At 36.2% G+C, this 25,916-nt stretch overlaps 1 protein-coding gene across 3 annotated transcripts; it reads right to left on the reverse strand.

Annotated features, from left to right (window-relative positions):
• Positions 1 to 107: 107 nt before the first annotated feature.
• podxl2 (podocalyxin-like 2) lies at positions 108 to 24,330 on the reverse strand. 3 transcript variants are annotated; one of them, XM_051094288.1, is made up of 10 exons: positions 24,084 to 24,328; positions 23,964 to 24,005; positions 18,605 to 18,865; positions 12,635 to 12,805; positions 11,285 to 11,970; positions 10,478 to 10,552; positions 3,220 to 3,376; positions 2,424 to 2,485; positions 2,152 to 2,331; positions 108 to 1,923 (listed from the first exon to the last, which is right to left on the reverse strand). In XM_051094288.1, the coding sequence occupies exons 2-10, from the start codon at positions 23,995 to 23,997 to the stop codon at positions 1,711 to 1,713; spliced, it is 1,839 nt and encodes a 612-aa protein (XP_050950245.1). In that variant the 5' UTR covers positions 23,998 to 24,005; positions 24,084 to 24,328; the 3' UTR covers positions 108 to 1,710. The 3 variants fall into 3 exon arrangements, with proteins under 3 accessions (XP_050950245.1, XP_050950244.1, XP_050950246.1); XM_051094287.1 differs by having other exon boundaries at positions 23,964 to 24,328; XM_051094289.1 differs by lacking the exon at positions 12,635 to 12,805 and having other exon boundaries at positions 23,964 to 24,330.
• Positions 24,331 to 25,916: the final 1,586 nt, after the last annotated feature.

Raw genomic sequence — 25,916 nt, forward strand, 5'->3', positions numbered from 1 at the left:
AATGTCTTAAATATTTTAATTTGACGTGGTAATTCATTCATTAGTCAGTAGAGGGCAGCAGTGACGGTCTATACGTTGTGTGGTGCGTTTAAAAAGTACCGGACAAGACTTCTCAAAACATTTATTTTTTTTTGCTTTTTTCAAGAGGTGGGATAACATAAAATTACCAGAAAACAACGAGATCTAAACCTCCGTACAATCAGATACACAAAGCAGTTTGAGGTACAAAATCAAAATGGAAAAAGTGCAAATTTGCTAATAGCTCTCGTACCAGGACAAAAAGGTACAAAACAGAAGCGTTCAACAGCGTTCTACACTGGCTTCAAACTCTCCTACGTCAAGGCTTAATAAACAAACAAAAATGCATGTACGTTATATAGAGCGTTCTGGAGTACTAACCATTTAAATCTGTTAAACATGAACGGTTCGCGTTTGCTAAATTGTGTACAATCAAGTTGACCCCTGACATGTGCATAGACTTATACTACATTGTTTCATGCACTTAAAATAATTTTTTTTAAAAAGCCTTTCTATTGCGACAAATAAGATTGTTCTTTGACACATAGACTGTACCATAAACAAGATCATCACTATGATAGCTAATTTGACACTTTTGTTTTTTGATTGTGATCACCGTTTAGGTTTGCGTTTAAAAGATTGAACAACTTCAATGAACACTGAAAACATGAAAACAAGAAAAAGTTACCTAGCTCCACTCGACACGTTTTAATAAGAAAGATTCTTTTGTAATTAGAATCTTGTTCTGCTTTGGAGGCCGTTGGTGCTGAGCAACGTTAAAGGTGCAATATAAAAAAAATAATAAAAACGTTAACAAATAGCGACATTAATCCAGTACGGAGCAGCCATTCCGATGCACAATAAAGGAGCAAGGCAGGTAGGCGTCCATCCAGCATTCAGCATGTAAAAACACAATATGCAGCCTGCTTAACTGTAAATACTTGCATTGAAATAAGTTAAATCGTGAATGAATGATTATAGTGTATTAGAGATACACTGTCAACATCTTAGAGAAAACAACAAAAACCTTGGTACAATCTCTTTCTCTGTCTTCAAGTACACTAGTGTTTTTTTTTTCTGCAATTCACCCAAAATGAAAATTCATTTAGTCATTTAACAACTTTAAAGTCGTTACATTTTTCCATAAAACATGATTTGAAGAATCTTTACGTACAATTCTGTTTGTACTATTGGTCATTGGTATCTTGCCAAAAAATAAATAAAAAATAGTGGAATTTATAATATTTTTACTTAGTGGTCACGAACTGTTGTGAAGATCCTTTAAAATTCTCGTTTTTGTTCCTCGGAAAAAGTCACTACATAAATTTGAAACGACCTGTTTGAGTTAAACGACATATTTCACGTTTTGGAGTGAACTATTGCTTAAACAGTGCAAGAAACTAATTTCTAAGAGATTTTAAACCGATTTATACTTATAAAATGCCTCACTGATTGTTTGACACATTCAATTCTGCACTGAAAATTGTCCCATATCATACAAGTCGCATTTTAAAGCACTTTTTAGTCCGTCGGAATTTAGCAATGCAGATAAAGAAAAACGTCATACAAGCCAAAAGACATCACATTTTATACAGCAGATGTTTCGAAAAAGCTTGAAAATGTTTTGTGCCCTCATAGTCTGTAATGCGATACTGCTTTCCCATGCTGTTTTTTCGGATTGTTTTCGCGGAATTAAAGGTGCGTGTCTTCCTCCTGGTTGTCTTCCTCGTCTTTCCCGGGCTTGTTGACGAGCACCTGCCAACCGCTTCCCCCGTCGCCGCTCGCCGTCACCCCATTGGCGCTGTGTTTCTTCTCCTGCATCTCTGATTGGCTGTCGCTCGTTACGTCCAGTGTGGGGTTGTCGTGGCAACCGTTCTCCACAAAGTGCAGCTCTTCGCCTCTCGACTTCGGACGCGCCGTGAAAGCAGAAGAGACAAAAACCAAGACAAATAGTAAATCGATTTGAACCCGAAATGACATTCAGACACTGCTGAGGTTAGTAATTAGCATTCAAGCTGCATATTAACCACGCTCGAACTCGGTTGACAGCATAATTTGTCATTACCACAGAACATTTGGACTCGTACCTCAGTTTTTTTTTTTTTTAGAGCAAACACCATATCAAGGACCTACCATGTTTTTGAGTTTGGGTAAACGACGCTGCCAGCAGATATAGATGATTCCAGATGCAATAATAAGCACACAAACCGATCCGATGATCACTAGAACAACAAATAGCTTCCCGTAGTCGCTACGGGTTTGACTGGGCCTCGAGTGACACGTGTTTACGGTCGAATAATTCTGAATTCCGATCTGAAAATAAATAAATACTTATTATACACATCATCCACGTTACATATATTAATTTTCATTTTTTATTATTATTTCCTGCACTTCAGTCTCACCTCATATAGACCTCTTCTGATTTCCCCCAACATTGACAGAACGTCTTTTGGAGGGATGATTTCTTCAACAAAAAGACAGTATGAAAAGAAAATTAGATGAAAAAAACTATATTTTATATTTTAAAATATTGTTCATTTAATGAAATAAAAAAATGTTAAATTAAAAAAAAAATAAACCATTAAAAGGACCATTAAAATTGCCATATCATATGAATTATTAATTTTAATTTGAAGTAAATATTTCACAGTGTTACATGAACTTCTTATAGTAATAAAAATAAACTATGCATAAATACATGCAGTAACCTAAAACCAAACCTTAATCCTAGCAATATCTTAAGTGCGTTGTTAATTAATATTAATGAGTACTTAAATACAATTACACTGTAACATTGACACCTTAAAATAAGTCTAACCTAATTTCTTTATTTCGGTAATAAGAACTGAGGGCACAATGTGCCTCACTGACTTGAAAATGATGATAGAAAAGTCAGAAAGCAAAACATCTTAAGCAGTCTTTATTTTCTTAATGTAAAATATAATTGCTTATTATAATCCTTTGATTTTGCAATGTAATACGACCTCGAAAAAGTCTTTGTAAGATTCACTTGAGTAGATTTGAGAACATCTTGCTAATGCACTGAATGGAGATGTGAGAGATAATACGTGCTATTTTTATCCTTTATATAGAGCATGAAATGAAAAGCCAACAAATTACTAACACCTCTCATTTAAACAATAAACCTCACATTACATGTGACCACAAAGGCCCTGAGTGTGTGTGTGTGTGTGTTACCCTGTTCGCTGGCTAAGGCCATCAGGAGCTGGTGGTCCTGCAGTGTGGGTTTGCTGAGGAAAATGAGCCAGGAGCCTTGTGGGATGTTCATCTTTCGGGAGAAAGTGTTTTCCAGCATCTCCAGGAGTCTGTCGCCACTCTCCATACGAAACTCATCCTGTGAGACACAACACATAAATTGTGACTGAAATGTCATGCTCCTGAAATGATCAAATACAGCTTGGTTTGGTTATGATTGTTTAAATAACTGCTTACAAAAACATATTCACTGAAACAGAAAAATAATATAAATAGTATGGAATACATGTTTTTAAATGGCTTCTACACTGTGTGTGTATGGATGGATATAAAAAATTAAATATATCATGAAAAAATACATCATTAAATGTTGCAATCAATCAATAAATATAATAAATAGAGTAAATGTGCATGAAACTTATGCTAAAAAATGAAATACATTTCATTTACATGGAAAAAAAATGTGAGTATAAGGGGTCAAATGTACTTATGTATATAAAAAAATCTGTGTAATTTGTCAGAAAATGAAATTTGGAGTACAAAACCAAATATATGAAATACTTTAAGACATGTTGCAAACAATAAATACAATAAAACGTGGGTATAAATGTGCACAAAAATATTTCAGTGTAATAAAATAAAAAGTAGGAACATCATAAAACAGTGAAAGTAAAATGTGAACAAAAATAGGGTGTACATTGTATTTATGTAAACGAAAATGTACATAATATTTGCCAGAAAATGCACCTTCGAATGTAATATAGCAAAAAAATAATTATATAAGCTTTAATGCACCATGCAATGTTGCAAACAATAACTAAATTCACTAAAAAGGGAGTATAATGTTCACAAAATTTACTTGTGTAAAAATGAAATAGTGGACAAAAATATAAAATAAATCATAAAATGGTGTAATCATTAAATAAAAATATAGTAAAACATTAGCATAAACGTGACTTAAGCTGTATTTATGTAAAAAACAAAACAAAAAAAAAAACATGGAATTTGTCAATCTTGAATCTTGAAATCTAATATAACAAAAGAAATCAAATAAATATATGATATTTATATATGCTTTAAAGCATTGTTGCACACAATAAATAAATACAATAAAATGGGATTATAAATGCACAAAATTTACTTATGTAAAAATGAAATATATCTCAATGCAATATAGTGGACAAAAATATTAAAGAAATCAAAATGGTGCATTCAGTGAATAAAAATACAGTAAATGCTGAGCATAAATAAGACTTAAGTTTTTACTTACATAAAAAAAATTAAATTTGTCAAAAATACACCTCGAAATGTAATATAACAATCATCCCAAAAAAAATATGGGATGATTTAATTATATATGCATCATGCAATGCTGGAAACAATAATAAAATATAGTGAAATGGGTTTATAAATGCACAAAATTTACTTATGTAGAAATGAAATACATCTCAATGCAATATAGTGGATAAAAAAAAAAAATCAATAAATCATAAAATGGTGTAATCAATAAATAAAAATACAGTAAAAGGTGAGCATAAATTAGACTTAAGTTGTATTTATGGAAAAAAAAAAAGAAAGAAAGAAATTAGTCCAAAATACACCTTGAAATGTAATATAACAAACAAAATTAAATAAATATATTATGTAATTATATATGCTTTAACATGATGTTGCAAATAATAAATAAATGCAATAAAATAAGAAATTAGATAACAAATTAAATATAAATGGTGTTCAGTAAATAAAAATACAGTGAAGGTGAGCATAAATAAGATTTAAGTTATATTTATGTAAAAAAAAAAAAAAAAGAAATATAACAAACAAAACCAAATAAATATGATATAATTACATATGCTTTAATGCATCATGCAATGTTGCAAACAGTAAATGAATATAATAAAATCCATGTAAAAACATAATATAGTGGACAGTAAGAAAAAGATAAATGCATCATAAAATAATGTAATCAATAAAAAAAAAAAATATATATATATATATATACAGTGAGGTCAATAAGTATTTGATCACCCTGTGATTTTGCAAGTTCTCTTACTTATAAATCATGGAGGGGTCTACAATTTTCAGCATAGGTGCATTTCCACTGTGAGAGACAGAATCTAAAAATAAAAATCCGGAAATCACATTGTATGATTTTTTAACAATTTATTTGTGAATTACTGTGTCAAATAAGTATTTGATCACTTAAGTCAAAACAATTTAACATTTGGTACAGAAGCCTTTGTAAACAATTACAGAGGTCAAACGGTTCCTGTACTTCTTCACCAGGTTTGTACACACTGCAGGAGGGATTTTGGCCCACTCCTCCATACAGATCTTCTCTAGATCTGTCAGGTTTCGGGGTTGTCGCTGAGCAACACGGAGTTTCAGCTCCCTCCAAAGATTTTCTATTGGATTTAGGTCTGGAGACTGGCTAGGCCACTCCAGAACTTTGATATGCTTCTTACGGAGCCACTCCTTGGTTTTCCTGGCTGTGTGCTTTGGGTCATTGTCATGTTGGAAGACCCAGCCACGACCCATCTTTAATGCTCTGACTGAGGGAAGGAGGTTTTTGCCCAATATGTCACAATACATGGCCCCGTTCATCCTCTCCTTAATACAGTGCAGTCGTCCTGTCCCTTGTGCAGAAAAACACCCCCAGAGCATGATGCTTCCAGACCCATGCTTCACTGTAGGTATGGTATTATTGGGATGATACTCATTATTCTTCTTCCTCCAAACACGGCGAATGGAGTTAAGACCAAAAAGTTCTACTTTGGTCTCATCTGACCACAGGACTTTCTCCCATGTCTCCTCTGGATCATCCAGATGGTCCCTGGCAAACTTCAGATGGGCCTGGACATGGGCTGACTTAGACAGGGGAACTTTCCGTGCGATGCAAGATTTTAAACCATAACGTCTTAGTGTATTACTGATAGTAGCCTTGTAAACGATGGTCCCAGCTCTCTTCACTGCATTGACCAGCTCCTCCTGTGTAGTTCTGGGCTGATTCTTCACCATTCTTAGCATCATTGATACCCCACGAGGAGAGATCTTCCGTGGGGCCCCAGTCTGAGGGACATTGACAGTCATCATTAGCCTCTTCCATTTTCTGACAATTGCTCCAACAGTTGTTCTTTTTTCACCAAGCTGCTTGGCAATTGCCCCATAGCCCTTTCCAGCTTTGTGAAGGTCTACAATTTTGTCTCTTGTGTCTTTTGACAGCTCTTTGGTTTTGCCCATGTTGCTACTTAGACTTTAGCTGATTGTGGGGTGCACAGGTGTATTTATGACAGCTAACAACCTCAAAAAGGTGCTACTAATTTAGATTCATGAGCAGAGTGTAGCTGGACTATTTAAAAGCAAAATAACAGGTCTTTGAGGGCCAGAAATCTGGCTGATAAGCAAGTGATCAAATACTTATTTGACACAGTAATTCACAAATAAATTGTTAAAAAATCATACAATGTGATTTCCGGATTTTTATTTTTAGATTCTGTCTCTCACAGTGGAAATGCACCTATGCTGAAAATTGTAGACCCCTCCATGATTTCTAAGTAAGAGAACTTGCAAAATCACAGGGTGATCAAATACTTATTGACCTCACTGTATATATATATATTGTAAAAGTATTTATATAAATGTGAATTAAGATGTAATTTGTATGATATATACCTTAAAATGTAAACACTAAACAAAATCAGTTGAATGTTTAAAGAGTTTATTTGCAAAAACAGATAACTCAGTTTTTTAAAATGTTAAAAAAAAATCATGTTTTTTATGGTGTTATGATGTTATTATTGTGTCTTATTGGTTTAGCTGTATTTTTTTGTAATAAAATAAACCAACTGCAGTTTGATTGAGATTAACTGGAATGCACAATGAAAAAACATGACTGAAAACATGATGATCTGTTTTTGCAAATGAACTCTTCATATGATGATGCATGGATGATGTGATTGAAATGAAGAGGAACAATGCTCTTCACACCTTGAAATAAACAATTTGAAGCTCTCCACAGTATCTGTATCAGGAGCATCCAGACAGTCAGAGAACCAGTGACCCATTTAAAAAAACAGATCTGCTTTGTCTGTTAGTGAGTCGTCACATCTAAGACATTTCTCCACCTTATGTTTGGGCCCAAGAGTCTCAGTAACAGACGTCCTCTGACCAGAAACAGACAAGCTACAGAAATCAGGCTCAGTTTTCCAGGCCATTCAAAGCGAGCGCTGAGTCATCCAAACGGAGACTTTGAGCTCTCGTCCAGTGGGCTGGATTGGTTTCTGATCAATGGCTCTGCAGTGCTGCTCGGGCTCAAAGCAGGGCTCCGTCGCAGGAGATTCGGCAGTTTAGCGCGCAGCTGTCGGAGCGCCGGCGGGGGGAAAGTTCTCCGCGATCATGCTGCAATTACGTGGCACTGGAGCGTTACCGTGGCAACAGACAACCGGCTTCATCTACGCTGGCGAGAGCGAGTATGTGCCAATGAAACATCACAGGGTCGCTTTAAACAGCAGTAACATTCAAAAGCTGAAATCTCAGATGTTTCTCCAGAGCGAAAGATGCTGATGAACAATGTCTCGAACTGTCAAAAACAGTGCTGTTATTGTTGCATAAAACTAAAAATACTACAAAAAATTAGCTTAATTGAAATAAATGACATTGTACATCAAGATATCGTGGCCACGAATTAAGAATTAATTCCCACGACTGATTTATTATGACTGAATTCATTCCCACTACTGATTAATTTATTAGTTTCCTAATTTTAGTAAGTCATGGCCACACTGTACTAATTTGTTCTCTCATTTTAGTTGAATCATAGCTGTGATTTAGCTAAATTAAAATAAGGGAATGAATAAGTACAACGTGGCCATGATGTACAGAAATGAGAGAACAAATAGACAAAACGTGGCCATAAATTAATAAGTCGTAGGAACATGTTAATTCGTGTAGACAAATTCACATATTTACTTCAGGTTCAGGTACACTGTAAAAAACAACTTAAAATAAATTGTTACCCCACTGCCTTAAAAGTACAGTCAACTCAAAATTTTAAGGCAGCTGGGTAACAAATTATTTTAAGTTTAACAAACCAAATTTTTAGTTTAGTCACAAAAGTTTTCACTTAGTACAACTTAAAATGTCAAGTTGACTAAACTTATTTGAGTTGACTGAACTTAAAATTTTAAGGAAGCAGGGTAACAAATTATTTTAAGTTTACCGAACAAATTGTGTTCTATTGTTTTTTGTACTAAATGTGTACTACAGTGTACTAAATGTGAAAGTGAAACTACAGAGACAAAAAATGACTAAAATGGAACATAATTACTACAAATTTAACAAATTCTAAAACAAAATAAAGTTAAACATTACTAATAAAATTCTCAAAAATCTGCTCATTTTCTTTACATCTCTTTACTTCTATATACCAATTATTACACCAAAATGAATGGGTACTGTGACTGTCCAAAAAAAAAAACGTTAGTTGATGGACTGGATCCATATTTTACAAGGTGGCTAATTCGTACGACCTCACTCGTATGATTTTGTACGATTTGTCTAGACCCCAGTTAATTGTAGGTCATTTCAACAAATTCATAGAAATTGGGGAACTCATAAAATACATACGATTTAGCAAAAATCGTACGAGTGAGGTTGTAGGAATTAACCACCTTGTAAAATATCTACGAACGGCAATGAGATCAGGTTTGAAAAATGACTGAAAACCACCATAAAACCATTGTGAAAACTGTCAATAGGAGTCGTATGCTATATTTTAAGTCTACTGAAGCCATACGATTGTTTTTTGTGATGAACAGACACAGTGAATGGGTGCCATCAGAATGAGAGTCCAAACAGCTGATAAAAACATCAAAATAATCCACAAGTAACTCACACCACTTTAGTCCATCATTTAATGTTTTGTGAAGCCAAAACCTGCGTGTTTGTAAGACACAAATCAATCATTAATCAATTAATAATGTTGCTTTGTCCAGCGGAAAGTTTGTCTCATCTGAATCAGGAGAGAAATCTGCACAGATCAAGCACCATTTACAAGCCAAAACAGTCCAAAACAGCTCTAAACAAACCTGTGGGTGGATTTTGATGTTTGAGGACAACAGGAGATGGACTTTTTCACTAAAAGAAGTGTTATTATAGATTTTGGACTGGTATTTTAGCCAGAAGGGATAGTTTAAAGGTAAAAACACCTTAACGATAGATTTGTTTGTTACAAACACGCAGCTTTTCGCTTATCAAGATGTTAACTTATGGACTGGAGTGGTGTGGATTACTTGTGGATTATTGTGATGTTGTTATCAGCTGTTTGGACTCTCATTATGATGGGACCCATTCACATCTATTGGTGAGCAAGTGATGTAATGCTACATCTCTCCAAATCTGATGAAGAAACAAACTCATCTGCATCTTGGATGGCCTGTAGGTAAGTAAATTTTCCAAACACTTTAAATTTTGGGTGAACTATAACATTTCACTGCAAATTGATCTTAATTTATAAATGTCTCAGCCAGTATTAGATAGACTTTTTCACTGGAGGAAGCATTATTATGGATTATGGACTTATATGTTAGCCAGAAGTGATGGTTTGAAGTTAAAAACATCTTAATGATGGATTCTGGCTTCTCAAGATGTTAACTTATGGACTGGAGTGGTGTGGATTACTTGTGGATTATTGTGATGTTGTTATCAACTGTTTGGACTCTCATTGTGACGGCACCCATTCACTCCAGGGGATCCATTGGTGAGCAAGTGATGAAATGCTACATTTATACAAATCTGATGATGAAGAAACAAACTAATCTGCATCTTCACAACATTCGCCTCTATGTGTGTGTGTGTTACAGCGGTGCTAATGAGAACACAAGATTTACAATCACATTTTCATTTTTCTCTCTAAAGGCCAGAGAGCGTGAGGATTGTTCGGGCTGCTAATAAAACAAATGTGCTCAGAGCTCACAGCGTGTGTCATTGTTTGTGCTGAGCGTCGTTAGTTGTGCAGTCAGCATGTTTTTGAGACAGAGATCTTCCTGCAGCCTTCAGCAGTTCTGCTGCAGTACGTAAAACGGGCTCTGAGCGGAACACGCACCTTAATTAAGAGTAATTAATTCAAAGCGTGATGGAAAAACAGATTTTTTTAATGAAGAAAATGTGAGTGGTTTTGCTCAATGAGTGGTTGGGTTAAACTTAGCTAGAGAGTTCTAGGTTGTTTTTTCCCAGTACTTACACAGTCAAAGTTGTCTGTCATGTTGAGTATAACGTAGCCCTTTCCTGCAAGGTTGCTCCAGTCAACGCAAATCACCTGCAGAGAATGAGAAACAAAGAGGGTGTTTAACAGTCACTGGATTGCAGTGAATTGTTGTGGTTTTACCGAAACGCTCGCTGACAACCTGCCGCGCTGCCTGGAGAACAAATCTATAAACGCATTACTCTTCCACCACAGTCAGATAAATCAATCATGAAATCATTTTCATGAAGATACGACATATTTCATCCAAACAAACAATTAAAGCAATAAGTCCCAGAAAGCCATGGTTTACAGTGAATTTATAACAGCTAAGGGGCGTTATTAGGCATGACGCGAAGGGGTTATAAGCTGTTATAAATTTACTGTAAATCACTGCTTCATAGGGCTTATTGCTTTTATAAAACGGTTATTCCATATACGTAGTAAGGTTTCACAAATTAATAAAATATTAATAAAAACAATATTCTTCGGCCAAACAACGTAGCTCCTCTGAAACAGTGGTTGCAATAAAGTGGTTGTCGAGGAACACACAAATGTAAACAAAGGTGTATGTTTAACAGTAATTTAACAGCTTTAAACGTGGCTCAACCAATCAGAATTAAGGACCGGAACTATCGGTTCTATAATGTGAATTTTCTAACAAGAACCACCTGTAGAATTCTTGTTTTGTCAACATTTTGGATAGTTGAAATAAGAAAAGTATATAACATTACTTTTTACCAGTGTTTTTATTGTTAGCTGAAATTAAAAACATTAAAGATGATTTCTGGCAATTGAATTAAGTACCTGCTCGGCCTCCTGAGAAAGTTCTGAGTCGTGAAGCTCCGTTTCGGCGAGATATTCGGTTCCGCCATGACGAAGCTCCGCCCCTTCCTCATCCTCCGTTGTGGTGAGTGGCGCCCCCTGCCAGGCGGTTTCGGTAAAGACAACAGGCGGCAGATCTGAAGCGGGGGAGGATGACGGCCCAGTCGTGAGCGGGGTGAGGTACCGCCAATCGTCCTCTTCCTCCTCATCCGGTTCAGTGGGGAAAACCACCATCTCTTCCTCATCCTCTTCTTCTTCAGAAACATCTCGGTGTGGTTCGTCAGGTTGCAGGGGCTCCCGGCTAGGCAGGGGCCCGATTTCAGGAGCCGTAGGCGCTTGTGTTACTGCACGGCCTCTCTCGTCATCAAACAGGCTGTCGGATGTCAAGCGCCTGTCAGGCTCAGCTGTGGCCTTTGGCTGGCTCTGACGGACAAGTACGAGGGCGGGAGGTGTGGCCGTAGAGTAGGTGTGGTCTTCGGCACCTGCGATTGACGGCCCGGAGGAGGGATGGAGGGGGAAGCCACTCGATTCTGAATCACTCTCCCACTGCTCCGGGTCCACGGACTCAGTTGTAGGGACAAACACTGAGGAAGAGACGTTCGTCTCGATGGGCTTTTGGCTCAGTGAAAGTGGCAAAGATGGCGGTTCTGGGGATGAGGGGCTGTAATCTATGATGAAATAAAGCAAGACAAATTACGGTTTTGCTAAGCTAGAACTGTATAGCTGGTATTTGTAGTTGGTTTTTCAAGTTTGGTCTTTTTTTTAAGTTTTAGAGACCAAAAGGAGCGAATATCGGTAGTCCATCTTAAGTGGGATATGGTATAGTCAAAGATGACAAAGTCTTGTATAATATAGGAAAGTATAAAATATACCACAGCATATAAGAGCACGTTATAGTATTGTATAGCATAGTAAACATTTAGTTTGTTGATTGTAACAGGATAGTTTATTATAGTGTGGTTAGAGCAATCGAGTACATGACTATAAAAACACTGATTAGGAAAATGCTGTTTTCACAGTATAGTATGGTACGATGTGGTGTAGTACGATCTGACGGGGGAACACTGTCTTATTCATCTTTCGTTTCTTGAGTACAGCAGATTCGAGCAGCTGCACTGCAGCACTGCACCTGCGTCTGGCACAACACACACATCAGGGACCCGAGAGCTCTCGATCGCAGTCTGATTATTCATGAGACGCACACACACTGCCACACTGAGACGTGCTGTAATGAGGAGAGCTATTGTCTAGTGTCAGCAGGAGAGAGCCGATATATCTACATTTTATCAAGAAAATTATCATAACTGGATGTAATAAAAAAAAACAGTGTACCAGAGACTGTGTGGCAAGCTTTGGTGCACTCCTCCAGTGTCAGGAAGTTATTGCGATTCTCTTTGCAGCCCCCAAATACGAAGTTTTCACACTTCTTAGTGACGGGGTTAAAGTGCCAGCGAGGGAGCGCCCCACGACAAGGTCCCACCTTCTTGGGCATCAGACAGCGCTCTGAGAGCAAAAACAAACAGATACATCTAATTTATCGAAAACATCTGAAAGCATCTTTTAGAGAATAGCAACACAACTGCAGATTTGACAGCAATAGAGTCAGTGTTTCTCGATGTCATCTAAGATCCAGTGGAATCATTCCTCCCTCCGTTCAATTACTGAACTGCTATTGGCTTGGGATGAAAGGCATCAGGTAACTGGAGGTCTTCACACTAATTAAAGACAGGTGGATGTGTGAAAGGGACTAGAGGATGGAAAACTCCTGTGAGAGTAGACAAAAAGAACACAAAACCACAGGGATGGATAGATAGACAGACAGACAGATAGATGATAAACAGATAAATAGATAGATTGATAGATAGATAGAAAAATAGATAGACAAAAATTTCAACAGACGATAGATAGATAGATAGATAGATAGATAGATAGATAGATAGATAGACAAAAAATTCCAACAGACGATAGATAGATAAACAGACAGACTGATAGACAGATGTCTTGCCAAAATCTAGACATATCAGCAGACAGTACGATAGATAGATAGATAGATAGATAGATAGATAGATAGATAGATAGACAGACAAAATCAACAGACACAGTACGATAAAACAATATAGATAGATAGAAAAGAGACATCTAGTCAAAAATTTCGACAGACGATAGATAGATAGATAGATAGATAGATAGATAGACACAAAATTCCAACAGATGATAGATAGATAGATGTTCTAACAGACAAAATAGATAGATATATCAACAGACAGATACACAGATGTCTAGATAAATAGATAGATATATCATAGATAGATAGATAGATAGATAGATAGATAGATAGACAGAAAGACAAAATCAACAGACAGTATGCACAGTTCACAGTACAATATAGATAAATAGACAGATAGATAGAAAAGACACATCTAGACAAAAAAGATAGATAGATAGATAGACACAAAATTCCAGCAGACAATAGATAGATAGACAAAAAAATCCAACAGACGATAGACAGATAGATAAACAGACAGACTGATAGACAAATGTCTAGACAAAATCTAGACATATCAACAGACACAGTACAATCGATAGATAGATAGATAGATAGATAGATAGATAGATAGATAGATAGATAGATAGATAGATAGATAGATAGATAGACAAAATCAACAGACAGCATGCACAGTACACAGTACAATATAGATAAACAGACAGATAGAAAAGACACATCTAGACAAAAAAGATAGATAGATAGATAGATAGACACAAAATTCCAACAGATGATAGATATATAGGTAGATAGACAAAACATGCATGCACAGTACACAGTACAATATAGATAAATAGACAGATAGATAGAAAAGACACATCTAGACAAAAAGATAGATAGATAGATAGATAGATAGATAGATAGATAGATAAGACAGACAGATGTCTAGACATAATCAACAGACACAGTAACGATAGATAGATAGATAGATAGATAGATAGATAGACAGATAGCCAAACATTGAGATAGATATGACAGATGGATAGACAGAGATAGTCTGAGCAAAAAGTCTCCTAAACAGATAAATGCTTATTTTCCTGGCGAGGAGGTGCAGGCACTAAGCCAGGTGAGAACACCACACCTGGAAGTGTCTTCACACACATACACACACGAGCCCTCAGTCATAGTTGTGTCCACCTGTCTCTCCATATGGCTGATCAGTCAAGCCTGTCTGAGGTGTGACACAGAGTGCAGGTTACTCATTCAGCAGCGGTTGAGTGTGACGGGCTCTCATGTTCACGGTCAGATTTACTGCTGTGGGTGCAAATTCACTCATCCTCCATATGTGTGCTTGTGTTTAACAATAAACGAACATTTTCAAGTTTGTCTCAAGTTCTAAAGCAGACATGTGTCGTTGTCTTCAGGTCCATTCAGTGCACCTATAGAGACCAACTATTTACCTAAAACAGTTTCAAATGAAAACATGAGTGTGAGTGAGTAACATGCCAAGGTTTAATACTTAGGATTATGTGTTTGTTCAAATCACTAATATGAGAAATTGGCAGCCGAATCAAGCTGATATCCACCAGAGAAAATCAAAAAATTTCACACTCCTCATGGCAGAAAATCATTGGACAGCTCCGTCCTTCTCTCTGCCTCATACGCACACACCGGAAACAGGCCACTGCGGTTAGCGAGCTAGCAGGTGAACTAAAAATAATACTGTTTTCAGGCACATTTATTCCCAGGCGTTGTGTAGAAAGAGGATATATTTTCTCTACTCACTGCTGCGAAACACATCCGCGACCGCAAGGTGGACTGAAGAAACGTCAATGGAATTGTTAAAGCTGACAGCACTCTAATCAACAAAAATAAGGTAAACATCAAGAGGGGACTGCAGGTGTCGAGGAAATGACGCACGACAATGAATCTTAAAAGCTGTTATTCACACCACTTTACACCTCTAACAGCCTCTTTGACACTCAAGTCATTTTTACGAGTTTAATAACTGTCTAGAGGCTGAGTCATACACAGATACAGAGCTAATATGAATCTGTCGTCATACAGTGACTTTGTTTCTGCATATAATTTATGCACCCAGTTTTAAACATAAATATGCAACCAAATTGTTAATTGAAATGAACTGAATGTGAATGATTATCAGAGCAAATATACTTACACATCTAGTTAAAAAAAATTACAAGCACTTGGCCCACTTTCAAATGGGTCCAACCAAAATTCACTCATAATTAAATCAAATCGCCGTCAGAGCAAATACTGTATTAACACCCCTTGCTGACAAATGACAAGTATTTGACCCATTTTCAGTCATAAACATGCAACCAAATTTTGCTCATGTCTGAGTTAAATCATATTTTGTCAAAGTGAAATTATTATCACCCCTAGTTAAAAAAAGCACTTGACCCATTTTTATTGTAAATACGCAACCAAATTTCATTCAGAGGTCAAATCACTGTCAAAGCAACTATATTTACATTTGCAATTTACGAAGACAAGCAATTTTAGTTGTGACAAACGAACATTTATATCATTTTCAAACATGATACTGAAATCAAATTGTTTTCAGAGCAAAAATATTAACGGCAAACGAAATTCCATTCATAATTGTATCGTCAAATTGCCATCTAATTTACAAAGACAAGGCAAAGGCAAGTTTGGCTGCGACAAATGAAATTTGGTTGTATAATACACAAATTTCGAATATAATATTGCAACCAAATTTTGTTCAGAATTGAATCAAGTCAAATCATTGACAGAGCAAAAATATTAGCAATAACCCCCTACTGACAAATTGCCGTGACCATGTTTACAATTCTCACGTACAAAGACAAGCAATTTTGGTTGCAACAAACAAAATTTGGTTGCAATTGAATCAAGTCAAATCATTGTCAGAGCGAAAAATAATAACACCCCTAACTCACAAAAGACAAGTACTTGACCCATTTTTTATCATAAATACGCAAACAAATTTCGTTCATAATTGAATCATCAAATCGCTGTCAAATTTCTAATTTACAAACACAAGCAATTTTGGTTGTGACAAACAAAAATTTGGTTGCGAAATGATATAATTTATTTTATAACTTTTAAACATTATCTTGTAAACCAAGTTTTGTTTGCAATTGAATCAAGTCAAATCGTTGTAAGAGCGAAAAAAAAAAAATAACACTCCTAACTGACAAAAGACAAGTACTTGACCCATTTTTCATCATAAATATGTAATCAAATTTAGTTTTCATGTCTAATTTACGAAGACAAGCAACTTTGGTTGCGAGAAACGAAATTTGGTTGCAAAATTCGTGTAATTTACGAACATAATATTGCAACCAAATTTTGTTTGCGATTGAATCAGTCAAATTGTTGTCAGAGTGAATATATTAACACTCCTAACTGACAAAAGACAAGTACTTGAACCATTTTTTGTCATAAATATGCAACCAAAGTTAGTTTTCATGTCTAATTTACGAAGACAAGCAATTTTGGTTGCAAGAAACAAAATTTGGTTGCAAAATTTGTGTAATTTACGAACATAATATTGCAACCAAATTTTGTTTGCAATTGAATCAAGTCAAATTGTTGTCAGAGTGAATATATTAACACTCCTAACTGACAAAAGACAAGTACTTGAACCATTTTTTGTCATAAATATGCAAGTTAGTTTCTATGTCTAATTTATGATGACAAGCAATTTTGGTTGCGATAAATGAATTCTGAATCAAGCCAAAACGTTGTCAGAGTGAATGAATTAACGCCCATAGTTGACAAAAAGACAAGTACTGGACCCATTTTTGCCATCAGATTTCATTCACAATTAATTCAAGTCAAATTATTGTCAGTGCAAAAATATTAACATGCCTAACTGACAAAAGACAAGTACTTGGCCAAATTTCATTCAAATTAATAATAATCAAAATCACTGTCAAATCGCTGGCTAATTTAGAAAGACAAGGAATTTTGACTGCGAAATTTGGCTGCAAAGTTATTTAATATATAATTTTCGAACATACTCTTGCAACCAAATTTTGTCCACTATTGAATCAAGTCAAAACGTTTTCAGAGTAAATATATTAACGCCCCTAGCTGACAAAAAAACAAGTACTGGACCCATTTTCAAAAATAATATTGCCACCAGATTTTGTTTATAATTGAATCAAGTCAAATCCTAATCACAGCGAAAATATTAACACTCTTAACTGACAAAAGACAAGTACGTGACCCATTTTTGATCCTAAATATATAATCAAATTGAGTTCATAAATTAATCGTCAAATCTCTGTCTAATTTACAGAGACAAGCAATTTTGGTTGCGACAAACAAAATTTGTTTGCAAACTTTTATAATTTTCGTACATAATCTTGCAACCAAATTTAGTTCATAATTGAATCAAGTCAAATCATAGTCAGAGCAAAAAATACTAACACCCCTAACTGACAAAAGACAAGTACTTGACCATTTTTTTTATCGTAAATGTGAAATCAAATTTAGTTAATAATTGAATCAAATCACTGTCTAGTTTACAAAGACAAGCAATTTTGGTTGCAACAAACGAAATTTGCCTATAATAAATAAGATATAATCTTCTAACGTAATCTTGCAACCAAATTTTGTTCGCACTTGAATCAAGTCAAATTGTTGTTAAAGTGAATACATAAACACAGCTAGTTGACAAAAAGACAAGCACTTGACCCATTTTCAAACTTGATATTGCCAGATTACCTTCATAATTTAATTAAGTCAAATCGTAGCCAGAGCGAAAAAATTAACACCCCTGGCTAACAAAAATACAAGTACTTGACCCATTTTTAATCGTAAATATGCAATTGTCAAATTGCTGTCAAATTTACAAAGGCAAGCAATTTTGGTTACGACAAACGAAATTTGTTTTGCAAAATTATACATGATATTCTTTCAACCAAATTTTGTTCGCAACTGAATCAAGTCAAGTTGTTGTCAATGTGAATATATTAACACCTTTGCAAAGTACTTGACCCATTTTCAAATGTAATATTGCCACCAGATTTCGTTTAGAATTGAATCAAATCAATTTGTTATCAGAGTCAAAGTACTTGACCCATTTTTGATAGTAATTATGCAACTAAATTTTGTTCATAACTGAATTAAATCATACCACTGTCAGAACATGTATAATTACGCCCCTAATTGAAAAATTAAATTCATGACGTCAGACGAGTAAGGAAAGTCTTTTTCTTTGCATCTTTGAAAGTTTACAAAGACAAACTTGCATGACTTTGGAGTAACATACATGAATCGTGTTTCGACTTGCTGCTTCTACTCACCATTCATGGCACTTAGGTCAACACCGCTGTCTTTGGTCTCGATATGAGCATGCTTGCCGTCCTCGCTGTCTTCACTGAAGAACCCAGAGCTCTCCTGAGAACTGTCCATTAATCCGGGCCTGCGATCCCTTGAGACCTCATCGTGTTCCTCAAAGCCTACGGGAACATCGAGAACTGGCCCGTGGGAGCGGAGAGGGTTGGGTAAGAGCGCTGGACCGGCACTCAGAACCTCGGCACATGTCAGAACCAGAAGAACTGAACCTGAAGAGATAAAGCAAGCTCGGTTTTAAAACTTTGGCTCACTGAATACACAAATCAGCAACAAAGAACCAAACCAACTCCTTCACCGCAAATTAATCTTTCTTAATAGCTTTAAGAGTGACAGATGGTTTCAAGGATGTATGCATCCATCAAACACTGACTGGAGACATCTTGAGTCTCGGCCCCAATGGGCTTCGACCACAGATGGCTCTGAATCATGGCAGCTTAGCGTTGTCTCTCAAACCACCCGGTCTTATCTTTCCTCGCCCTACCGGGTCACCACAGGATTAGCACTGGTTTAACACTGGACAGCCGGAAAAGGCGACAACTGGGCTGAAATCTGCAACTACCCTTTTGTTGGAGCCAAGTTGGACTTTCAAAGCCAATTACACAGTTCTCTAATTCTGACACGGCTTTAGTTTTTATTCATGGATCTGTTTAATGAAATATATTCTCTAGCGAGGCTCGGTTTAATTAAGGAGACCAGCAGGCTGACGTCTCGGTGACTCTGGTATTATATTTAGCAAGTGTGTGATTGTGTGGTAATTAACAGGGTGGAAAAACTGGGCACTTCCTTCTTAATTTATGAATTTATGAATTGCTCAACTTAGCTTTCTGGAAAGGTTCCAGCGGTTTTAGAGGAACAGGACTGCCAGTGAAGCCATGCAATTCTGCGGAAACTTCCAAAATGGGATTGGTCTGGACGGTAAAATCCTAAATTACCATATGACATTTACTCAGTAAATTAAAGAGAATTAAAGTTTGTTTTTCGAGAAACATTCTATATTTATCAGTAACGCTACATTCAAGTCGGAATTCTAATTTGGAACTTGAAAAAGTGCTACGGAATGTTACTTGAAGTTGAACATCAATACTAGCATGCAATGCTCCAAAATCTGATTATACCACTTCTTTGTTGCCTTGACACTTTTGCATTTAAATATGGCATGACAGCCTGATGTCAACGAACGCCACTGGTTCTTGGATCCAATGAGATTTTAGAGCTAAGATTATAAGTAAATAATGCCTGATCTTAATGCAAAACTATCAGATGACTCTTTAAAAGACTTGGAATACAATGCACAAGCCATACGCACTATTTTCATAGTGCCTTTGTTGTCCTTTTTGAAACTTGATACTCCCAACTTGGTCACTAGTCAACAATGGTGAACCAAAAATGGTGGTTTGGGGTTTTATCTTTATATTCTTTCCAAACATCTACTATCAAGCAAACCAGTCCAAAAGTAAAGTAACAAACCCAGTCACCTCTGTCTCTCTGATGCATGTCCTTAGAAAGCGTCAATGTCCCACACCAGTGGATCACATTAATTATGGTTGACGCAATCTTATTTTGCCTCGGTGGACTCCGGTTTCTGCAAGGCTACTTCTGGCCTCGCTTGAACAGCGAATAAAGAATGTGAATTTGCTGACGGCTGAACCCAAACACGTCTATCTCTGAGGAACGCTCCTTGGACTTGTGCCCCAGAGATGCTCTCAAAGTTTGGACACACGTTAGATGGTACATTAATCATAAAAGCTAATATCTCGTTTATAGAGGCTCTGCGGCAACTAACCCTGTCTGGGATCTTTGCTCTTGGGGACTTCGATAAATCAAATGAAACTCAAGTAGACGAAACATTTGTGCATAAACTTGAAGGACAAAAGAAGAACTTCAATGACTGCAGAAAGAGGCTAAAAGGATGTTTTTAAGAAGAACTTCAAAAAACTGAGTTCTCTGAATTAATAAAATCTATTTAATTATTCTTATAATTTAATATTTAGATGAAAAAAAATGGATATTTGCTCATTTAGGTTCATTTCAGTAAGAACTGACACAGATAACAAAAAACTGTCAAAAACATGTCAACGCTCAAAACAATCAGACATGTTCTTGGCATCTTTTACAATGTGGTTTCATATCATAGCAGTCACAACATGTCCAGCGCCCACCTGTTTCTGACTGATTTTAGATGTCTTAATATAGTGCGCATTCATCCGTTGAGACCAAGACGCCACAATCCTTTGCCATCTGATACGAACACAGATCCGTCACATAGCAGCTATTGTACTAAATATACAAGCAGTTCAGCCAGCGCCAGTATCGTGCTCTCTGAAAGAGACGAGGAGCCTGAGCACAGAATAAAACGATTCATAAATCATCAAACCCACCAAAGCTTGGCCCAATTTGAAGTGTGAGGCACCTGGACTTCAGCAACACACTGTGAATACATACGGCTGCCAATTATTTCTCCGTCTTAAATCCTTTTCATCTCTTTTCCTTCCCTCTCGGAGATAAAGCCGTGGCTCAAGTCGAGACGGGCTCAACGGCAAGATAAATGCTGATGTCACCTGACCTGAATGGGTTTCTGGGCTGTGCCAGCTTACATTGCAGCAGTGCCTGTGGGTGTAGGTGGCATCGAGCGTTAGGAGTCAGATTTATAGTCTACTGACTGGCAGCTGCAGGTCTGCAGTGCCTGATACTGCTAAAGAGGGCATGAGTTGCACCATAGTACTGAATGATGACCATTTAAACTGTTCTCCAACTGATACATGTCCGATTGAAGATGCTATAAACATGGTATAAACATGCTACTGTAACTATAACCTAAATAAAATAATACAGTACTTGGACGGAGGTATTAAAGGTTTACATTTTGGTACGCCATGTTATACGTTCAACGTATAAGTTCAAAAAACACTGTATTACTGTAGTACTACCTCTAGAACAGGGAAATACTTAGATAAATGTCATTGTATTGAGTGATTACCAGGGTATTTACATGGTACTCCAAGGAAATGTAGAAAAACAGTATAGTATTAACATCCTGTAACAATAATTTGAAGATACAGCACTTTGATGAAAACATCAAATGTTTACGATATGGTGCGCCAAGGTACATCCAAAAATGCCATGGTATAGATTCCATAAATATTGTATTACCAAAGCAATATTACAAAAATCTTGGTTGTACTTGGCAATACTTTGATATATTGAAGGATTAGGTGATTACCATGGTATTTACATGGATACTTTGGTATCTACATGGTTATATTGTAACAATAACCTAAATTTAATGGAAAATTTATGGTACGCCAAGGTACTTCAAAAAATACCATGGTATAAGTTCCAAAAACATGGTGATATTGTAACAATAACTTAAATTAAATGCCAATACAGTACTTTGGTGAAGACATCAAATGTTTACATGATGGTATGCCAAAATACCTCAAAAAAATACCATGGTAAAAGTTCCAAAAACATTGTATTACCAAAGTAATACTGCAAAACAGGGTAATATTTTAATATATATTGACATATTGGTAATCACCATGGTTTTTACATGGATACTATGGGCATCTACATGGTGATATTGCAATAAAAACCTATATTAAATGGCAAAACAGCACTTTGATGAACACATCAAATGTGTACAATATGGTACACCAAGGTACTTCAAAAAATACCATGGTATAAGTTCCAAAACGTGTATTACTAAAGCATTATTACAAAAAACATGGTAATACTTTGAAATATATTAAAGTATAAGGTGATTTCTATGGTATTTACATGGATACTATGGTATCTAAATGGCAGTACAGCACTTTGATAAAGACATCAAATGTTCATGACATGGTATACCAAGGTACTTCAAAAAATACCATAGTATAGATTCCAAAAACATTGTATTACCAAAATAATGCCACAAAGTCATAGTATTAGGTGATTACCATGGTATCCAAAAAAAAAGTGAAAAAGTGTAGTAACCATGTTTTTGGCATATTGATTATCATTTGTATGACCACAGTTATAATGGTTAGTGTAAACTATGGTTAGTGTAGTAAAACCATGGTTAATTTTCAGGGACAGTGACTATAAACTAAATGTTAAACAGTATTTTGACATACACTATGACATCAATTGTTTTGTACGCAATACTCCAAAGTAACTGAAAGAATATCATGAAATAAGTTCAAAAACATTGTATTACCATAGCAATACTACAAAGACAGAGTCAAACTCTGATATATATTATGGTACTAACATGGTACTCCAAGGTAATGCTAAAAACATGGTAGCATATCCAAAAATACCATAGTACTCCATATATAATGTTATAAAATGCCGATGTAATTTTATTATATATTCTGAAAGAATGTGACGATATGGCCATAAAAACACAGTAATGCCATGGTAATTTCCTATATACCATGGCATTTACATGCCACTCCAATGTACTTCAAAAAATACAAAGCTATTAACATGGCATGTTATAAAATACTCAAAAAGGCTGAGCAAAGAACCAAACCCATTTGAGTTGGGACTTGGCTTGGTCTGAATCTGTGCTGCTCATTAGACTAAACAAACCTGACCTGTCATTGTTGTGTCTGGTCATCGGTCTGTCTGGAGCGGCTTTTGACCAGCACAATCTGTCAGCCGTGGCCTCATGGGCATGACAAGCCATCACACACACGGCGTGCCAAACACAATCAGCGTCCACAACAGCTGCAAAATGTGCTTTTCTCAGTTACATGATGAATCATGCTGAAAAATCCTGACTGGACCTGAATACATCAGCTCGCTCTCCAGATAGGGAGGAAAAAGGGGCGTGTGCCGTAATCTGCACTAGGAGATCAATAACACAAATATCTGAATGATTTCAATCACTGGTCTGGGGGGCAATGACAAGCAAAACACAAAAATAAATCATAAACGATCATCTCAGAAAATAAAAACGCCTTTTTTGAAACAATGAGAAGTCTTAATGATGGTCACAGACACAATAACCGAACAATATAAATCAAACCTTGTGATTGCTGTACTAGATCACATGCCTAGCATTCGACATTTATCAGTAATTAAATAATCAATAGGTTGATTTTCACCATGTGTTAACATTATAACAGGCTATAACTTTTTTTAAACGCATAAAATAATATTTAAAACATTAGTTCATTGATCAATACTGAATAATTATTATTAACAATACAATGTATTGACATTTTATACTTCGTAAACCTATTAAAATTACATATCTTGTTATATACTGACATTAAATAAATATTAATACAACAGAAAAAAAAATACTGAAATACTCACCAAACATCAGGCACTGGAACGACACGACTGACATCTCTGCAGCTTTAAATGATCGCAGTGAGAAATAATCGCGTCAATGTTTCAGTTCGTTCGTATGTGCATCATATGTGACTTACTGACCTCAATGTGCGCTACCGACGCACTAACACGAATTAATCATCGGAATTAAAAACAAAAGGTCATCTGGTGTGCAGACGAACCGCGAGGCTGTGCGTCCACACGAGCGTGATGTACTGTGCAGAACGGCAGGCGTGACTGTGAGGAAAACTAGACGGCAGTTTTGTCTGCTGCTCTTCTTGCAGTCAATGGATTTGCAGCGATAGATTGAGGATTTTGGAGGGTTTGATTCCTGGCGCAGTGACTGCAGGCGACCCGCTGCAACGACGCAGGGTCCTAAACGCCGCCGACCTCGTTTTAGAAACAGTACGAAACTACAATGAAACGGTCAGCGATGGAATTTTGACGCCGACAAATCGAACCGCTCCGCTTATGATCAACAGCGCAAGTTTCCCACAGTGCGTAACCAAACAAAATTGTAGTTAAGTAAACTGTAGGTTTTTAGCGATGTATTTGTTTCTGCAAACATATAAAAGGTAATTACTATTTATCTTACAATTCTGGCACTTTCTTTTTCACAGTTTTCACAAGTTTATAATATCGCAATTTAAAGTTCTAAACTCGCAATTTCGAGTTTACATTTCACAATTCTGACTTTTTCCTCACAATCGAAATTCTGTTTACTCTAGCTTGTTACTGCAAACATAAAGGCAACGTTAATTAAGTTGGCTTGAGAAAGTAGCATCTACTACTTAAGATTATTATTATTCGTCTTCTGAGCCAAATATCGGTATCTGTCTCCTCCTAGAGCTTTCAAGCTAGAACCACCAAACTCGGCCCAGACCTTCAGACTGGTTTGACTTGGTGTGCTGTATCTTTTCAGACTGATCCGGCTTACAGTTTTTGTAAACCAGACTATCAAAGCCACCAAAAATCCCATAGACTTACTTTGACGGAATGTTCAAATGAGCCAACACTCTTCAAACTCCAACTGACAAAATTCAAATCTAAACTCCCAGAATCCCTTGAGGCTCAATCAAGCTTCTAGCTAAATCATGCTAGCAGCATGCTAGTAACTTGCTAATCATGCTATCAACATGTTAGTAGCGTTAATCATGCTAGAAACATGCTAACAAAATGCTAATAACTTGCTAATCATACTAACAACTTGTTAATAACTTGCTATCAACATGTTAGTAACATGCTAATCATGTTAGAAATATGCTAGTAACATGATAGTCATGATAGGAAAATGCTATCAACGTCCTAGTAACAGGCTAATAGTGCTAACGACATGCTAAACATGCTAGTAACTTGGTAATCATGCTAGCAACGTGTTAACAACATGCTAATCATGCTAACAACATGCTAGTAACTTGGTAATCATTCTAGCAACATGCCAGTTGCATGCTTATCATACTAGAAACATGCTAACAACATGCAAGCTACTAACTTGCTAATCATGCTAGCAATGTGGTAGTTACATGCTAATCATACTAGAAACATGCTAACAACATGGTAGTAACATGCTGATCTTGCTAGCAACATGCTAGTAATTTGCTTATGCTAACAGCATGCTAATTGTGTTAGAAACATGCTTATACTAGAAACATCCTAACATGCTAGTAACATGCTAATCATGCTAGCAACATGCTACTAACTTACTAATCATGCTAGCAATGTGCTAGTTACATGCAAATCATACTAGAAACATGCTAACAACATGCTAGTAACATGCTAATCATGTTAGAAACATACTAGCAACATGTTAATCATGCTAACAACATGCTACTAACTTGCTAATCATGCTAGCAATGTGGTAGTTACATGCTAATCATACTAGAAACATGCTAACAACATGCTAGTAACATGTTAATCATGTTAAAAACGTGCTAA

This window comes from Labeo rohita, chromosome 22 (assembly GCF_022985175.1).
Source record: "Labeo rohita strain BAU-BD-2019 chromosome 22, IGBB_LRoh.1.0, whole genome shotgun sequence".
NCBI classification, from domain to species: domain Eukaryota; kingdom Metazoa; phylum Chordata; class Actinopteri; order Cypriniformes; family Cyprinidae; genus Labeo; species Labeo rohita.